General features: G+C 38.7%; 2 protein-coding genes across 2 annotated transcripts; one reads left to right on the top strand and one right to left on the bottom strand.

Moving 5' to 3' along the window:
* Positions 1 to 59: 59 nt before the first annotated feature.
* usp39 (ubiquitin specific peptidase 39) lies at positions 60 to 9541 on the bottom strand. Its single transcript, XM_059549692.1, has 13 exons — positions 9447 to 9541; positions 7290 to 7371; positions 7108 to 7202; positions 6707 to 6843; positions 6374 to 6526; positions 4951 to 5176; positions 3172 to 3246; positions 3005 to 3072; positions 2653 to 2841; positions 2298 to 2440; positions 2057 to 2192; positions 1874 to 1960; positions 60 to 653 (listed from the first exon to the last, which is right to left on the bottom strand). The coding sequence occupies exons 1-13, from the start codon at positions 9496 to 9498 to the stop codon at positions 600 to 602; spliced, it is 1497 nt and encodes a 498-aa protein (XP_059405675.1). The 5' UTR covers positions 9499 to 9541; the 3' UTR covers positions 60 to 599.
* Positions 9542 to 9739: 198 nt separating this feature from the next.
* c5h2orf68 (chromosome 5 C2orf68 homolog) lies at positions 9740 to 13391 on the top strand. Its single transcript, XM_059549695.1, has 4 exons — positions 9740 to 10069; positions 10930 to 11045; positions 11554 to 11693; positions 12221 to 13391. The coding sequence occupies exons 1-4, from the start codon at positions 9960 to 9962 to the stop codon at positions 12341 to 12343; spliced, it is 489 nt and encodes a 162-aa protein (XP_059405678.1). The 5' UTR covers positions 9740 to 9959; the 3' UTR covers positions 12344 to 13391.
* The last annotated feature ends 3622 nt before the right edge of the window (positions 13392 to 17013 follow it).

Here is a 17013-nt window from a genome sequence, read left to right as displayed (position 1 = left end):
ATGACATTTCAGTCTGTAAATTCAAATGAAGGCCTTAATAATCTTCTCTAATATACCTGAAAACATTTAATAAATCTCTCAAAAAAGGTAGAATACCACATAAAAATGTGTCATCTTTGTGTTGTTCGAAACTATCAGATGAACACTGTTCATTTCACCAATAATTGTACATGGTTCTTTTCATTTGCATTTAAATTTAAAACAACTCTACAACAAATGCAACATCAGATATGCTCTACTTTAATTTTGGAGGCTTCAATCTAGCTTATCATTCACAATACATGTTTTCTAAAGAGAACTGAATGAAAGACACTGGAAAGAGTCATGAAAACTTTAATAAAAGGTCTCATCCTACAAACTGCCAAACATCACAGGCAAAGTCGAACTTGAAAAAAAGATCACAGTGGAACACAGAAATGTCTTGTGTTCACCTTACTGACTTTGTAGCACAGTTGCATGAAACTGAACACATCCGGGTTTCATTTAATGTCTTCTCACATTATAACTCTCTTCATTCTTAAAGCCTCGGTGTGCATTCAGGCCTGAACGGAAATGACTCATTTCATTTACACCTCACCATTGCTGTGTTTTTGGGCTTCCTATGCCCCTGTATGGCTTTCTGCTCCCTCGTCTTTATCTTGTCTCTTCCAAATCTGCAAAAGAAGTATCTGGTGGTGAAATAAGGCTGGGTAATATTAATATCCTGACTTGCTGGCAGAGGCACAACAACGTGTGATTGGGCTATTCAACACTATAAAAGACAATCATCCAACAACAGCTCAAGTGGCACAGATGGTAAAGCACATGCACATTTTTCCCCCTTCATATCACATCAGGAAGGCATTTATTTTCAATAAAAAGTTAAAGTATTGGGTAGGGTTAGGGTAGGTGTAGGGAGGGATTTGTTGTCCCAAAGAGGTGGAATCCATTTAATTATATGAATTTAAATTATAATTTACATTCAATGCATTACTTTGTTCTTTTATGAAGTACTACAATACTGAGATACAGATATTGCCACTATTTGCAATAAGTAGTATAAATAGAAAATATAGAATCTATAGCTATTTGAACAATGTAAATATCGTTAAAATATTCTGCTAATTTTGCTTAGTGTAAATAGAATTCATTACTAGTGCAAATAGTTCATTTAGTTTAATGATGTAGTAAAAAACAAAAAAAAATGAATAAAAACTATTTACTAAAATGTACATATTTAATAATATGCATATTACATATGTAAAAATTACAAACCACAAATTTAACTTTAAAAAACTAAAAATATAAACATGAAATAAAATATGAATTTAAAACTAATTAAAAAAAATATAATCAGTAGGGTTGGAAGGTGTCTTCTGTGTAGACATCTGCATTTAAAGAACATATTGAAGTACTGAGTTTCCTTCAGTTGATTCCTTTCTTAAAAAGGTCTTAAAGTCTAAAAATAAATAATCTACCTTCATTAATCCTGTAGAAACCCTGTGATACATAAATAAAAAAAAATATTTTGGATGGCAACAACTACAGTACCCATATGATTCAATAAGATTAGGTCCACAACAGTAATTCAGTTATAATATTTCCTCAAAATGCATTACAAAAAAGGAAATTGAAAGTGTGAATGATTAATTAACAGATAGTTTGTAGAGTCGAGACGAAAGAGGGAACCAGTACTTCTGATAATCGACCAGTGCTGAAAATAACAGGAAGCTAATTTGAGAGTCATGGGTCTTGCAGCTGCTGCAAAACCAAAACATCAAAAGAAATCAAACCAGGTTTCTATCAACAAAACTACAATTTTCATGTAATATCCACTTATTGATAGATATCACTCTAAGCCACCCTCATCAAATGTGTGTAATGAGCAGCAAACCTGTATGTACGCCTCTGAAAGCGTGATCATCTGTGGAAGGATATCAATCACCTGCAGGTCCTGAAGCTCGTACCACTTCCCTGTACCCTGTCAAACATCACAAACCCCCCCACATTATACAAACCATCCCAATAACAGTACTGCCACACTCTGAATGGAATCAAGTGCTGGTGACACACTCACATGATGCAGAACGTGAATCCTGTAGGACCCTTCGGTGGGCTTACCATCGTGAACTACATTGGCCACCAGGTCGTAGGTGGTGATCTTCTCTGTGGCCTGTGCCTCTTCGGTCAGGTACTCGCGCAAATCAACATTCCTATTGTGCATGAATGTTTTCACAACAAGAATATTTCAAAATACATTTACAGAGAATATAGCAAGGTCTAAAAGAGTGTAAATTGATTTATCCTTCGTCACATACGTGATAGGGAAGTTGACAATAGTTGGGTTCTTCTCCACAAAGAAGTTGTTCTTTGTGAATCGCTTGATGCAGAAGATGAGGTACGGAGGAAGTTTGGTGAGCTGGAACCTTTTCAGAAAGTTCTCTTTGTAAGTCTTGTATTCCTGTGACAGTCAAAGCTAATCATTTAGAAAATAATGCACATTATTTTACACAAATAAAAATAAGTATATAACATTTTACATGATAAGACTTTAAATACCATAACAAAAATCAAGCATTTTTTTATATGTGCCATTTGAAATGTTGAGTGGATAAAGAAATTAATCATCTAACAAATTATATTATACAAGCAAACCAAAAACAGAGTTCACACCTTCTCATTGCTTCCATTGAACTTGGCCATGATGTTGAAGAGAGGAACCTGAGGAATGATGAGCTGCTCCTTCTCATCTTTGTAGAGAGGTGCGGTGGGCAGATCCAGCGTCAGGTACAGGAAGGTGGACTCAGACATCTTCTCCTGGTACTCGTCCTTAAGCAGAAGGGCTTCTTTCTCTTCTGCGGGCTATAAGAAACAAGCAGGGAAGCTTGTATCATTTCCCAAAATACTGATTTTTTTTTGGATGCTAGCACTAGAGACACTGTTTCTAAGGTGCCATCAATCCCAAAAAATAACAGAAACGCTTTCTAAACTGCTTAAATGGTATAAGCACAAAACAGACAGTTACCAAATCTGGATGAGGAAGCTTCTTGGAGAAGATTCGCATGGACCCCTGAAACACCTTGGTGACGATGGCTGTAAAAGAAAAAGAAAAACACCTCCATGAAGATACACCTCAGAAGGTGAACTAGCACACAATCATACACCTCTAGTCTACATCAAAACAAAACTCACATGTTTTCTTCTTTGTCCCACCAAGAGCACCATGCAGTGCATTGAGAAACCAGGACAGAAAGTCAACAGCGTCCCCTAGAGGGCAAAAAAAAACACAACATCAGGTAAAAATGCACAAGTTCCTGTCTAATAAGCAGAGGTGGGTAGAGTACCCAAAAACTGTACTCAGGTAAAAGTATAAGTACTTCTAGAAATATTTACTCAAGTAAAAGTAAAAGTACTAGTCTTGAATAGTTACTTGAGTAAGAGTAAAAGAGTATCGGATAAAAAATCTACTCAAGTAGTTAGTTACTAGTTACTTTGGGTCATATATACTGAGCCTATTTTTATTTAGATATATAGATAAAATGTATGTAATGTATGTGTGCGTGTATAAATGTATATATTTCATCAGCCTTTACTCCAATTTATGTAATTTATTATAAAACCCTGTCTGTTTACTTAAGTAACAGATATAGGTGTCATGCCATAACATTTTTAATACGACTGACTTTATATTAAATGTGAATTTAACATTGAAAGTTAATGTGATATAAATATTGCTATAAATATTGTGATATAAATATTTTCACTGACAGTCTAGATTTCAATCACTCTCAGAAACTCCCATTAAAATCACTGAAACTGTTAACACTGTGAAATCAATATCTTAATCAAAGATTCGTACACACATCTGCACTTTGTTGTTTCTGACGAGAGAATTCGCCAGAAAGAGGTATTCAGTCAGTGAGCGAGTGAAGGAAGCACCGGCATTTTAGCGATGACTCATCTGAACGCCTCTGATTGGCCAATGCTTTAATAAGCTCAAAAGAATCATGTGTGATTTGTTATAATGCGCAGCGCTGTATAAACGCATCTATCTCTGGCTAAGCGCCAGCAAGCAATCACAGATCTGAATTTAGCAGCTGATAATATGACTCGCTGAACGTACTTGCACCAGTGTGATTGTATTAAAATTAATAAAATCTTAATCGGCTATTTTTTGTCTTTTGGAAGCTGCATTCAACTTGACTCCCCTCTGTTATAAGCCACACACGTACAACAAACTAATGTCACAGTGGTATCGTGTACTGTAATCGAATGTAGCCCAAGTTATTACCTGTTAAACAGTAGACAGCACACGCGGTGTTCATCTAATAAGGATCTCCATCGCTAGCAAATAATAACCTTTGCAGATTTCAATTCAGTGCAGTTCCAGCCACGTTTTCAACGCTCTTTCTGTTCTTAAACATTACAACTCCGAGTGAACCACTTCAGATGCTCAGCGCGTGCGACAGGGAACTGAACGACTCATTCAAACTGATTCATGAACCAATTCACTCGTTTGCCAATTGGTTTGATCAAGCCTTTGAACAGAATTGACTCAAAAGAATGAATCATTCGCGAATGGGCATCGCTCATTGCCCAGAGAAAAGTAGACGGCGCGTTTGGAATAAACTGAAGCATTATAACATTTATTGCATTACATTTTCCCCAAAAATTCACTCAAGTAAGAGTATAAAGTACCCATCTTTAAATATACTCCGAAAAGTATTCGTTACCCCAAAAAATTACTCAAGTAAATGTGACGAAGTAAATGTAACTCGTTACTACCCACCTCTGCTAATAAGAATAACACAGACTGCTGTTTGATTGGCATACTACTAGACTATCAATATTACACCACTTTCTGAATTAAACATGCAACAGCAACATCATTTGACAACAACGTAATAAAAGCTTATCTGGCCATGTGCACACAGCATTCAGTACAGTAGTATTCAGAATTTGGTGTTATACCTTGTGTAGTGATCTGAAAGGTCTTTTTACTGCATAACACCACAGCTTGCAACATCTCATGTGGCGACACGTGGGCTTTGAAGTTGCGCGGGTTCCAGAGCTTGCGCATGAGCTCCCCAAAGCGCTGCACCAACAGAAACATGATGTCACCCGGCGGCCGGCGGATTCTGCAATAGTTGTCCTCCTCGAGGAAGTAGTTCCGTAGAGGCGGCACGTTTGACAGCGCCTTGGGAAAATCAATAAATAACCAAATAATAAAGAGACGGAATGACCCTACAATATTAACAATAAACTGTGCTTTATTTTATTTTTTTACATGAAACTAACCCTAAACCAAACACTAAACCAAACCCTCAACATAACCCTTACCATACAGTAAGTACACGCAGTTAATTAACATTTCTCAGTACTTAAAGTGCCCCTATTATGAATTTTTGAAAATTACTTTTCATGCCGTGCGTAACCAGGGTTGGGAGGGATACTTTTAAAATGTATTCCGTTACAGTTACAAATCACTTCATTCAAAATGTATTCAGCAATCCAAGTACCACAATATGAGAGCAATGTAATCCGATTACTCTTGGATTCCTTTTAGTTACATATGTAAGTAAAGTTTTTATTTAACTATAAAACTATAAAGCATTTATAACTATAAAAAATTGTCTTGTTTCATCATCTAGTTATTACAGCCCATATATATATTTATATAAAAGACTATGCTGCCATCTAGTGGCTATACAGTTTAGTATTACAGTCTGCTAATTCACGCCTGCACTCTAGGTGGCGCCAACCAACAAAGTATTTCTACCCAGATATGAGTCTCCTATATGGATTTATGTTAACGATATAAAGTTTGGTTCTATGCCAGAAACACAAACTATCTATAATGCTTACAAGAAAACATCTTAAGATACAAACAGAAGTAGCATCAAGCCACATTTGGAAATATACATTATTCATGTTTTTGCATAAATCCCACTTTAAACCATCATCGAGTGCTTGTAACTTCCGATTGTTACCTATATTTGATTTTGAGACAAGACTCTTTGTATGTTTAACGCAAAACTGCTCATTATCATAAACATCCTTTATTGTTATAAAAATACCATGAGCTGAATATAACAAACACATACAGAAAATATATTGTCATAATCATGTCCATTTGCTTTCATATTTCCTGTGTAGAAATATTTCATTCAAGTGGGAAAAAAAATCAACACAAAAAGAAAAAAATGTTTTGTTTCTTTCATGCTGCGAATGATTGCACCTGGTTTGAATAGACCAATAGGGATCTATCGTTTCGATTCAAAAGCGTCATTGCGCCAAATTTTCACATTCAGTGAAAAGCCCTTTAAGCTGTGAGAGAAGAAAGCATTTTAACAAAAATAAATAAATAAAATAAATACCTGGTTGCTCATCTTACCTGCAAAACCACATTAGCATAGTCATTGGCCTTGATATTATTGAGACCCACAATTCCTGGCAGATAGGTAGTGCCATCGTAGGCTCTGTACAGCTTTCCATGCTTATCCAAACCAGCGATGTGCTGTTTGGTGAATGTGGGTTTCAGCACATACTGAAATTAAGAAATGAAGTAGAATGAATCAGAGATGTTAGTCTTATAGTATCATTGTTGTACAGCACATGATTTGCTGAGATAAAAGTAAAATGTCATTGCTTTTACCATTGAAATGAGAGAAAATAGTAATAATAAACGGATAGAAAGAAACCTGTGTCAGAAGTTGACTGTACTCACCGTAATGTCCTCTAATGAGGAGTCAATAATCTCATAATTGTCTGGCAGGCAGTAAAACTTTAACGTGTGGAGATTCAGGAAAACATGGTGTGAGAACTGAACACTGTGGATGTACGCGTGTGACTTCTGACCTCGACCTGACAGAAATAAAACACAACACGGGAGTAATGTGCTTCAAATTTACATCGATTACATAGTCAAACTGAGAGGTGCATAAGTTCAGATAATATCAAACATATTTGGGTTTTCAATATCTAATTATACAGACTACACTATAATTGACACTATAAATGACAATGAAACACACCAGGGAAATGTTGTGACACTAACTTGAGAAGATTACAAAACTAAGGTTAAAAAATGTAAAAAAAAATTTTTTTTTTATTACCTGTAACACTTACCTTGGAAATATTTCCCACAGATCAGACAGGCATATGCATTAATGTGTGAGAGCGAGATTGAACAAAGCTTCTCAAAGTCGAAATCCAAAACACTCCTAAGACAGGACAAGAACTGAGTGAGTGTTATAGCGGAGGAGCAATATTGATTAACAATAATAAAACAGATTCTTAGTCATGATTACCTGTTGATCGTGTCCAGATAAGGACAATGGCGGCTTCTTCTATCTTCAACACCATGAGAACGACCAATTTTCACACGCACCTCTGAAATTAAGCGAAGAACTAAGTTTTCAGTTCCAAGCCAATAAAAATAAAAAATACTTGAAGATCTCTATTCCATTCAGTGAGGATTTCTCAGCTCTGAGAAGGTATATTATCTATAGATATATCTAGATATATATATACAGTGTTGGGAAGGTTACTTTGGAAATGTAATAGGTTACAGATTACAAGTTACCCTGTTTAAAATGTAATAGTAGTGTAACTTTTTCAATTACTTTATTAAAGTAATGTAACTAATTACTTTTGAGTACTTTTTGATTACTTTTCTAAATTTGTGAAAATTAAAGAATAATGAATAAAAGCATATACATCAACTCAAATACAGTTACCACAGTTAAACAATAGTAACTATTTTCTCTGGATTTATAGAAATATATTAAAACGTTAATTTTCGTAAGGGTTGTGTTGTTGTCTGTCGTAGCTCCCCCTAAACCTATAAAAAAAATCTGATTGTTTTTCAGCTAAATTACTACTGTAACATCACAACAGATAATAATGATGTCCTTTATATAGTATTTTGAGTGATGACTGATGAGCAACGTGCTGCTGCTTGATTAATTAAATAAAAAAAACAAAGAAAAAAAAGCATCTTTACAGATGAAACTGACCTGAAACCCTAAACAGTATAGTTCTGCTTCTCTGCTCCAGCTGTGCGCTTCCACAGTCCACTCTTCTTTCTCTCTCTCTCCCTCTCCCTCCCTCTCCCTCCCTCTCTCTCTCTCTCTCTCTCTCTCTCTCTCTCTCTCTCACATTGATTACTCTGAGTCTGATCCAAACCGTTTGGCGGAGGCACGGAGAGCGCGCGAGTCATGACTAACACTTCCTGATTTATTAGAGATTTAATTATCAAACGGATTCGCAAATGATCGCTTTAGTACATTCGACAGGCAATTATACAATAATGATATTAAAATAGCGGGCAAAATCGTCTGCCAGGCCGCCGGGAATTGTCCCGGTTCTCCCGGTGTCCAGTCCGCACCTGATTTCCACAGACACGCAGAACGTGCATATATTGCATTTTTGGGGCTTAATATTCACAGACACTAGTCCATGTCATGTTTTGATTCAAGTGTACTGACCTACTTTTGATTTAGTCATCCAAAATGTGGCATATCCCGTCCGCGTTAGGCATTCCGTTTTTATGACTGGATTCTACGAACCAGACTGTATTTCCGCATCCCGGAAATTATTAGGGCGGTATGTCTCAGAATAGTCAGTGCAATTTGGGAAAGAAATCAATTAAATCTGTATGTGGATGTGTGTAAATATTCAAATGTAATCCCCTTTGTAATCGTTAAAAATTTCATAAGTAACTGTAATTTAATTACTCATTTTTTCGTAGTAACTGTAACTAATTACAGTTACATTAATTTTGTAATTAAATTACGTAACGCCGTTACATGTAACTAGTTACTCCCCAACACTGTATATATATATATATATATATATATATATATATATATATATATTCATTTATTTGTTTTTAACAAAATGTTTACCAAATAAAACGTTTTTGGAAAGTCACTTTTCTGGTAACATAACATTTTCTGGTTTTAATGTATTTTTTCGTTTAGCAATGATTACTATTTTTAGTGATTTATGGTAACATTTTTTAAAGCCAGTTTTACCCTCAAACATCACAATAAATGGTTAATTATAATAATATATGGAACCCACGGCATTTGTAGGTTACACTTACATTTTTACAATTAAACTAAGAAAATGTTTCCATTTTGGAAATCATGTTACGCAAAACATGAAACGCAGAGTAGTTATTAAACACATTTGAACATCTATCTCCCTGCACAAAGCACCTTTCCATCTCAGCTGAAAGCATATACTTACGATCTCCGTAACAGAAATAGCTTGTTTGGTACCTTTACCTAATTTCTAAATCGCTTTAAATAAAACCAACTGCCAAATAAGTTACATAACAGTAAATGTGTTTTTGCAGCTAACGTTAACGTTACGTTGAAAACATGGGCCTCCAGTATTCTTTAAACAGTTTTCTCTAAACTGCTGCTAAACTATCAAGCTCATAATCGCTCCGAACATACCTTCCTCTTCGTCTTCATCAACATCCCTCTCCCTTTTCACGCCTGCGATCATTTTGCGTTTAATATCAAGGTGTTTTCTAGTAAAATCAGGGTTGAATCATAGACAGTAAAAGAAAGGGTTGAATGAACACTTTTCAAACGTGTTACAAAAACTCCCGCCCTCACTTCCGCTCCCAAAATCGGTGGCCAAGAACACAATAACCCCGGGATCGAAGTAACATAAACCACAAGCTTTGTCATGTAATGTACTTTCTGGAGTACCAACTACCTTTTAAAGGATACATTTCATTTTATAACGTCGAAATACGCACTTTGGGTTGTAGGAAGAACAATATACAAGCTCAATCATTTGTAGAAAAAAACAAACAACCCAGACAACTAAGAGTGCATTTTTATTGGCCAACATGTTTTGTTGTCGACCCTAGTGTTTGTGGAGATGGTGTAAAGGGAATGATTATCATGGTACTAAAAATGGATTTATTTTGAGAAACATTTAATCTACAGAGCAGAGCCATGGATGTCCTGCGAGATGCAGAGGGGGAGAGTGTCAAATACAAGCCCGGCGGGCGCTTGGACATGAGCCACGGCTTCCTGAAGCACATCAGGAGGAATCAGATCGCCAGGTCTACGGCTCCGCTCACTTATATATATATGTATATTATATATATATATATATATATATATATATATATATATATATATATATATATATATACAACTCTACTCATATAGTAAAATATTGTGAGAATATGGAAGGGAAAAACACCCCAGTTTTATTCAGAGGCAAAAATATGCGACTTGGTGCAGATTCTGACATTGATATGATCAAAATATAAGATGAAATTCTGATAGCTTGTAATATAAATCAATGAGATCCCAATAAACTACTTGCATGAAATGCATAGTATCAATATCAGATGTCACTCTATATATATTTCAATAATGTGTCTTAATAATACTATATTTAAATGATTGGTAAACTTAAGTCGCTTCAGTCCAGTAATGTTTATCCTGAAATATTGCTAACAATATGAAAGTTTTCCTTTCGTTTACTTTAAAGATTTCACAGGTGGACCACAAGCTGAAGGAGCACATTTTTACAAATGAATTTCATAAAAAAAGATCAACTATCTAGTGCTGTCAAAAAATTAATCGTGATTAATCGCATCCAAAATAAAAGTTTTTGTTTACATAATTTATGTGTGTGTAATGTGTAAATTTGTAATGTGTATGTTTAAATACTCACACATGCATGTACATATTTAAGAGAAACGTTGTTTATATGTTAAATATATACATTTATAATATAAATTATTGTAATTATTTTCAAAATATAATCTATGTGTATGTATACATAATAAATATACACAGTACACACATATATTATGTAAACAAAAACATTTATTTTGGACGTGATTAATCACGATTAATCTTTTGACAGCTCTAAAACTGTCAATTACATTACTATTGAATCTTTCTACAGGGATGATTATGACAGAGAGGTAAAACAGGCTAAGGAGAAACAGAAGCGTATACCCACCAACACTCCTCGGCGTCCACGAAGACCTGACCGTCAGGTCTACCACCCACGCCACCAGAGTAAGTTACATAGGTAGAAAGAGTTTCATTTACTATTAGTTAGTGATTTTCAACTTGATTTGTTTTAAGATCAAGTGAGGATCAACACAGTGCCAAAACACAGATTTTTGGCAATTTTGGAAATCCAAAGTAGCAGAATTGTAATTTACTTTCCCAAGACATCAAATAAACACTGGTGTTTGTACAAGTGTTTTATTAGTATTAGCCATATACCAAGTCTGTATGTGCCAGAATGCTGCCAAATTATGTTTATTTTTACTCTACTTTCCGTTTAATGTCAGAACAGACCTGCAAACCACTTATATGAGAACCACTGCTTTGAAAGTACTATTATTTTGCATCTGGATAGTAACTAGCTAAATAGGGATTTATAATGGTTGTAATTGTAAATATTATGGGCTAGGTTTGGCAAAGGGTTAAATAATTCAAATGAACAAAAAGCTTGATTTGTAGAGGGATGTTGGAGTTTGCCACTGTGCTCATGTTTGGATTATTAATTTTGTTTCAGATGGATCTGAACCCGGTGTGAATGCAGAGGACTGGAATGAGAGCAGCTCTGACACAGAGCAGGAAAACCCTGGCACAGAGCTATTCTGGCTCGATTATCAAGCTGACAACGGCCAAATAACATCATTCATTGTTCACAAGGTTTTTTTCCTCAGTCTTTCTCACTATTTTCTCTAAATTGAGTTTTTTAACTTGCATTTCTGTTTTTCTGTTCAAGTAATCAAGTAATTATGATTTTTCTTCTAAGAATTAGGCATTTATATCTCTAAATTCTATGTTTCTATCTCAATTTTGATATTTCTCATCATAATTACAGAAATCAAAGTCAAAATTACTAAATCATAAGTTGTATTTAAATTTATTTTTTTATCCCTTCGTGGAAGCGGGCTTCCATAAATTCTAATACATCACAGACAACAATAATTTTTAAAACAACATGAGTTCCTATATAAGTGTCCTTCAAATTGGGATGTTTATCTGAATAAACAGAATTTCGGAAAAAAACATGTATCACTGTAAAAATGAAATGAAATTTATGTAATCTATCTCAAATATTCTAAATGCAACTATGAGGCAGGAAGATATTATAAACATTAACATAATTATTTTGTGTAAAGCTGCTTCGAAACACTGTGCAAAAACCAACAATTAAATATTTTTCCAACCAGGAGGACAAGCCAGACGTTATTGTGGAACGCGTGGCAGAAAAGAACGTTCTGGACTCGGCCATGAGGGCGGCGCTGCTGGCACGTGTGGGACAAGAAATGGACAAACGCTGTGACAAATGCTGAGAGGGAGAGAGAGGCATTTTTAAATAAAAGTGGAGATAAATAAAGTAAATGAATAAATAAACGAAGGCACTGAGACATCGCTGAGCCAGAAATTAACCTGAACTGCATTTCTGTTTGATGGCACCAAGCATGCAGCATTCACAGATGTCTTGGAGAGTCATGTATCCTAATATGTGAATACTCAAACCGCAAGAGAAATGACACTGTTAAGCATGAAATCAATCCTGTTTGATCTAAAATAGGATGTATTTTGGTAGAAAACAGAACCTGATTTTTTCTTTCAACTGGAAATTGAAATCCTTGTCACTCCTCCCTTCACAATTGTGAAAGATGTTGGGCAAATGTTGTGCAGCTTGGCCATGGCACTCTTTACAGCAGAGGTGACTTACTGGCACCCGTGTTTTAATGGGATTTTATAACTGCAAGATGTACATTGCTTCAGTCCCATGATTCTGTCTCTAAAAGGCTTCCAGATAAGTGTGTATATGGTTTAGGCTAAATCTCCACAGTATTCAGGTCAAAAATTCAACCAAACATCGAATGCTTGCAGCCTGTTTAGTCTAATAGAAGGTTTGAAGGCATCAACTTATTGCTGTGATGTAGATGCTAGTGAAAATAGCTGAGGAAGTTCAAGCAAAGTTTAAAGAATACTAAGGTCCTCATTGCTCTGATATGTATATCCATGCATTTGGATATCTGCCTTTTCCCTTAATGTTCATAAATATTTATATTGATATACTTACATAATTATCATCTTTTCCTCTGTTGGTGCTCATGATGTTGTTGAATCAAAAAAGGACCGATATGTGTCTTTTTTTTCTCTCTCTCTGTCTGTTTTTTTTCTTCAGCTATTCATTGTACAGGTAGATTTTTATTTTTGTAATTGTATTCCAACTGTGTACTGTTGTGTTATTGTAGAGATTACAGCATGAATTCAGAATGCAGGATGAATTGTTGGTTCTGTCATACAGACAGATGATGGCAGTGTGCACTATGTTTACATTGTGCAAAAATACATTTTCCTTTGACTGCTTCGGAGTTTCATTCATTGAGCTTGTATAATTGGTGCTTTTATGTTAGGGACACCAAAATAAGGCTCTTAAAAATAAAATTGAAGGCAGCAGTTATTAATGATTTTATATATATATATATATATATATATATATATTGCTCTTGTTCATTTTGATTGCTTCCATTGTCCTCATTTGTAACTCAAAATGTAGACTGGTCATGAGAACAATAAATGCCAACTTAAGATCTGCTGACCTACCTAAATAGACTAATATAGAAAAGCTCCTAAGTGGATACTGATTCAGACATTAATAGCTTGTTAAAGGAATAACCATCTTAGTGCAATAATAGTCATGTGATTCAGTTTCACAAATACATTCTCATGATATTGTCACTCGTATATTTATATGGAAGGTGGTTGGGGCCAAAAGTCTTTAAAAGGAGCTTGTGAAGTTTGATCATATCAACACACACTGTTTGTCCACGTGACGTGGACATTTGGAATAGACTTTTTTATGTGCAGACACATATTCTGGCTTTATTAAAGTCATCAGTATTCTCTGTGTTTCTTTAGTGTTTAATTATGCACTGTCATGGTATAAGCTTGTGTCTATACTCAGACTGAGTGCATACATCCATATTATGCACATTCACAGTCGATCTGTGTTAACCAATCTGTTTTCTGGCAATCACAACTATGTACAGGCCCAGACTGGCCATCAGGAGCCCCAGGAGAATTCCCGTTGGCCTGGCGGTTGATTTGGCCCACTGCCCTGAAATTTGTATTTATTTTTTATGCATTTAATTTTAGTTATTATTATTACTATGTTATATTTTTTGCCCTCCCAGTGTACCAAAGTGATAATTTCTGATTTTGTCATTCAATAATTAAATGATAGCATATCATAAATTGGTTAGTCTTGACTGTCAGCACTTCGCTTCGGCTCATGTCTGTTCCATGCTTCCGTCAACATCACTGACCTGGTCATGGTTTCTATTGCAGGTCAGTTTCTTATGTAAATGCACTAAATAGAATTGTTTTTATTTACCTATTTGAGTATTAAGCTGCTAGCACCTGTAAGGCTATCAGGAGTATAGCGTCCCCATCACTACACTGGGGTGTTAGGACCCACACAGACCACAGTGCTGGCCTCACTAACACCTCTTCACAACAGCAGCAACCTAGGTTTCCCAGGAGGTCTGCCATCCAGGTACTGACCAGGCTCAATCAACCCTGCTGAACTTCAGTGGGCAACCAGTCTTGGGCTGCAGGGTGATATGGCTGCTAAACAAATAATAGAGTTGTTTGTGGTTTCGGAATTTGTTGTGGTTGTATAGGCTGTTAGTACCCTTAAAAGGACATCTTTGTAGTAGCTTAAAGGGTTAGTTCACCAGAGAATGAAAATCCATCCATCTTCTGTCACAGTGTCTGGGTTGTGTTCCCTGGGTTTCCACTAGGTGTCCTCAGTTCCCACGGTGTTTATCATATTATCACTTCCTGTCTCCTTATTTGGTCACCTTCCTCCTTGTTTAGTTAATTGATTGTTCCTCACCTGTCTCCTGTTTCCCCATTATCCTTTTGTGTATTTATACCTGGTCTGTCTGAGTCTTAGTCACGGAGTCCTTGTTGTATGTGAGATACAGTTCATGTCTATTGTTTTTCCGTAGTCTTGATCTTGCCTTGTGTTTTGTCTGTTCCTTCGACCCGGGGCTCGTGTGGGATGGATCAGAGCCACCGTCTCACCATGGCGGACGGAGAGGGGAGAGGAAGCGCACGTCCGCCACGGTGGCGCCACTGCCCATGATTGCCGCGAGTCCAGCGCCACGGTGCAAAATGGCCACCAGCTCAGCGCCAACGCCCAAGAAGGCCGCTGACTCATTCTTGGATTATTTCGCTACGCTGTCCAAGATCCTAGAGATTCCCAAGACGGTTAACGTCATGGCTGCTGAGCCAGCGCCTCAGCACAAGATGGCCGCCAGCCCAGCGCCACAGCACAAGATGGCCGCCAGCCCAGAGCCACAGCACAAGATGGCCGCCAGCCCAGCACCACAGCACAAGATGGCCGCCAGCCCAGCGCCACAGCACAAGATGGCCACCAGCTTGGAGCCACAGCACAAGATGGCCGACTCAACGCCTGAGTCTCCAGACAAGGTGTCACCGACTCGCCATCATAGAGGGCGGAGGAGGAGGAGACAGGCGTCTACCGTTCCTCAAAGCCCAGAGGACGTTCCCGAGGCGGTGCCCGATGCTGTTCCGGAGGCCGAGGCAGTGCCCGATGCTGTTCTGGAGGCCGAGGCGGTGCCCGATGCTGTTCCGGAGGCCGAGGCGTTGCCCGATGCCGAGGCGGTGCCCGATGCTGATCCGGAGGCCGATGCTGTGCCCGATGCTATTCCGGAGGCCAAGGCGGTGCCCGATGCCGAGGCGGTGCCCGATGCTGTTCCGGAGGACGATGCGGTGCCCGATGCCGAGGCGGTGCCCGATGCCGAGGCAGTGCCCGATGCTGTTCCGGAGGCCGAGGCGGTGCCCGATGCTGTTCCGGAGGCCGAGGCGGTGCCCGATGCCGTTCCGGAGGCAGAGGCAGTGCCCGATGCCGTTCCGGAGGCCGATGCAGTGCCCGATGCTGTTCCGGAGGCCGAGGCGGTGCCCGATGCTGAGGCGGTGCCCGTTCCCGATGCGGTGCCCGAGGCCGCTCCCGATGCGGTGCCCGAGACCGGTCTAGAGTCAGGGCTAGTTCCTGTTGACCTTCCAGAGTCGAGTCATGTTCCAGTTGTTCCTCTTGAATCAAGTCGTGTTCCTGTTGACCTTCCAGAGTCGAGTCAAGTTCCTGTTGACCTTCCAGAGTTGAGTCAGGTGACTGTTGAATTTTCAGAGTTGAGTGAGGTTCCGGTTGACCTTCCAGAGGCTAGTCAGGTGCTTGTGGACCCTCCAGATTCAGGGTTAGTCACCGTTGATCTTCCAGAGTTAGGGCTAGTCACCGTTGACCTTCCAGAGTCAGGACTAGTCACCGATGACCTTCCAGAGTCAGGGCTAATCACTGATGACCATCCAGAGTCAGGGCCAGTCACTGATGACCTTCCAGAGCCAGGGCTAGGTACCATGGGCTTTCCAGAGACAAGGCTAGTCATCGTGGACCTTTCAAAGTCAGGTCAAGTCACTGGGTGGCCTTCTGCTCCGCCCTGTTGGACTCCGCCATCGACCACAGGGGTATGGTGGTCATCTGCTCCGCCCTGGGGGGCTTCCGCTCTGACCACACGGACATGGTGGTCTTCTGCTCTGCCCTGGGGGGTGCTTGCCCTGACTACACGGTTGTGGTGGTCTTCCGCTCCGCCCTGGGGAACTCTGGCGTCGACCACGAGGACGTGGTGGTCCTCTGCTCCGCCCTGGGGGGCTTCCGCTCTGACCACGCGGACGTGGTGGTCCTCTGCTCCGCCCTGGGGGGCTTCCGCTCTGACCACACGGACGTGGTGGTCTTCTGCTCCGCCCTGGGGGGCTTCCGCTCTGACCACACGGACATGGTGGTCTTCTGCTCCGCCCTGGGGGGCGCTTGCCCTGACTACACGGTTGTGGTGGTCTTCCGCTCCACCCTGGAGGACTCTGGCCTTGACCACAAGGGTGTGGTGGTCTTCTGCTCCGCCCTGGGGGGCTTCATGTTGTTTTT

This window comes from Carassius carassius, chromosome 5, assembly GCF_963082965.1.
Source record: "Carassius carassius chromosome 5, fCarCar2.1, whole genome shotgun sequence".
Lineage (NCBI taxonomy): Eukaryota > Metazoa > Chordata > Actinopteri > Cypriniformes > Cyprinidae > Carassius > Carassius carassius.
Note: the sequence above shows the minus strand (reverse complement) of the source record. Positions and strands in the feature narration are given on the sequence as shown.

Bases quoted from the DNA above. Each gene is read 5' to 3' on its own strand.
- usp39 (XM_059549692.1), bottom strand. From the start codon at position 9,498: ATGATCGCAGGCGTGAAAAGGGAGAGGGATGTTGATGAAGACGAAGAG. The intron at 7,372-9,446 runs GTATGTTCGGAG...GCTTAATTTCAG, and splicing joins TGATGAAGACGAAGAGGAAG to AGGTGCGTGTGAAAATTGGT. The intron at 654-1,873 runs GTTTGCTGCTCA...CTTCTTTTGCAG, and splicing joins TTTCAGAGGCGTACATACAG to ATTTGGAAGAGACAAGATAA.
- c5h2orf68 (XM_059549695.1), top strand. From the start codon at position 9,960: ATGGATGTCCTGCGAGATGCAGAGGGGGAGAGTGTCAAATACAAGCCC. The intron at 10,070-10,929 runs GTCTACGGCTCC...ATCTTTCTACAG, and splicing joins AGGAGGAATCAGATCGCCAG to GGATGATTATGACAGAGAGG. The intron at 11,046-11,553 runs GTAAGTTACATA...ATTTTGTTTCAG, and splicing joins CTACCACCCACGCCACCAGA to ATGGATCTGAACCCGGTGTG.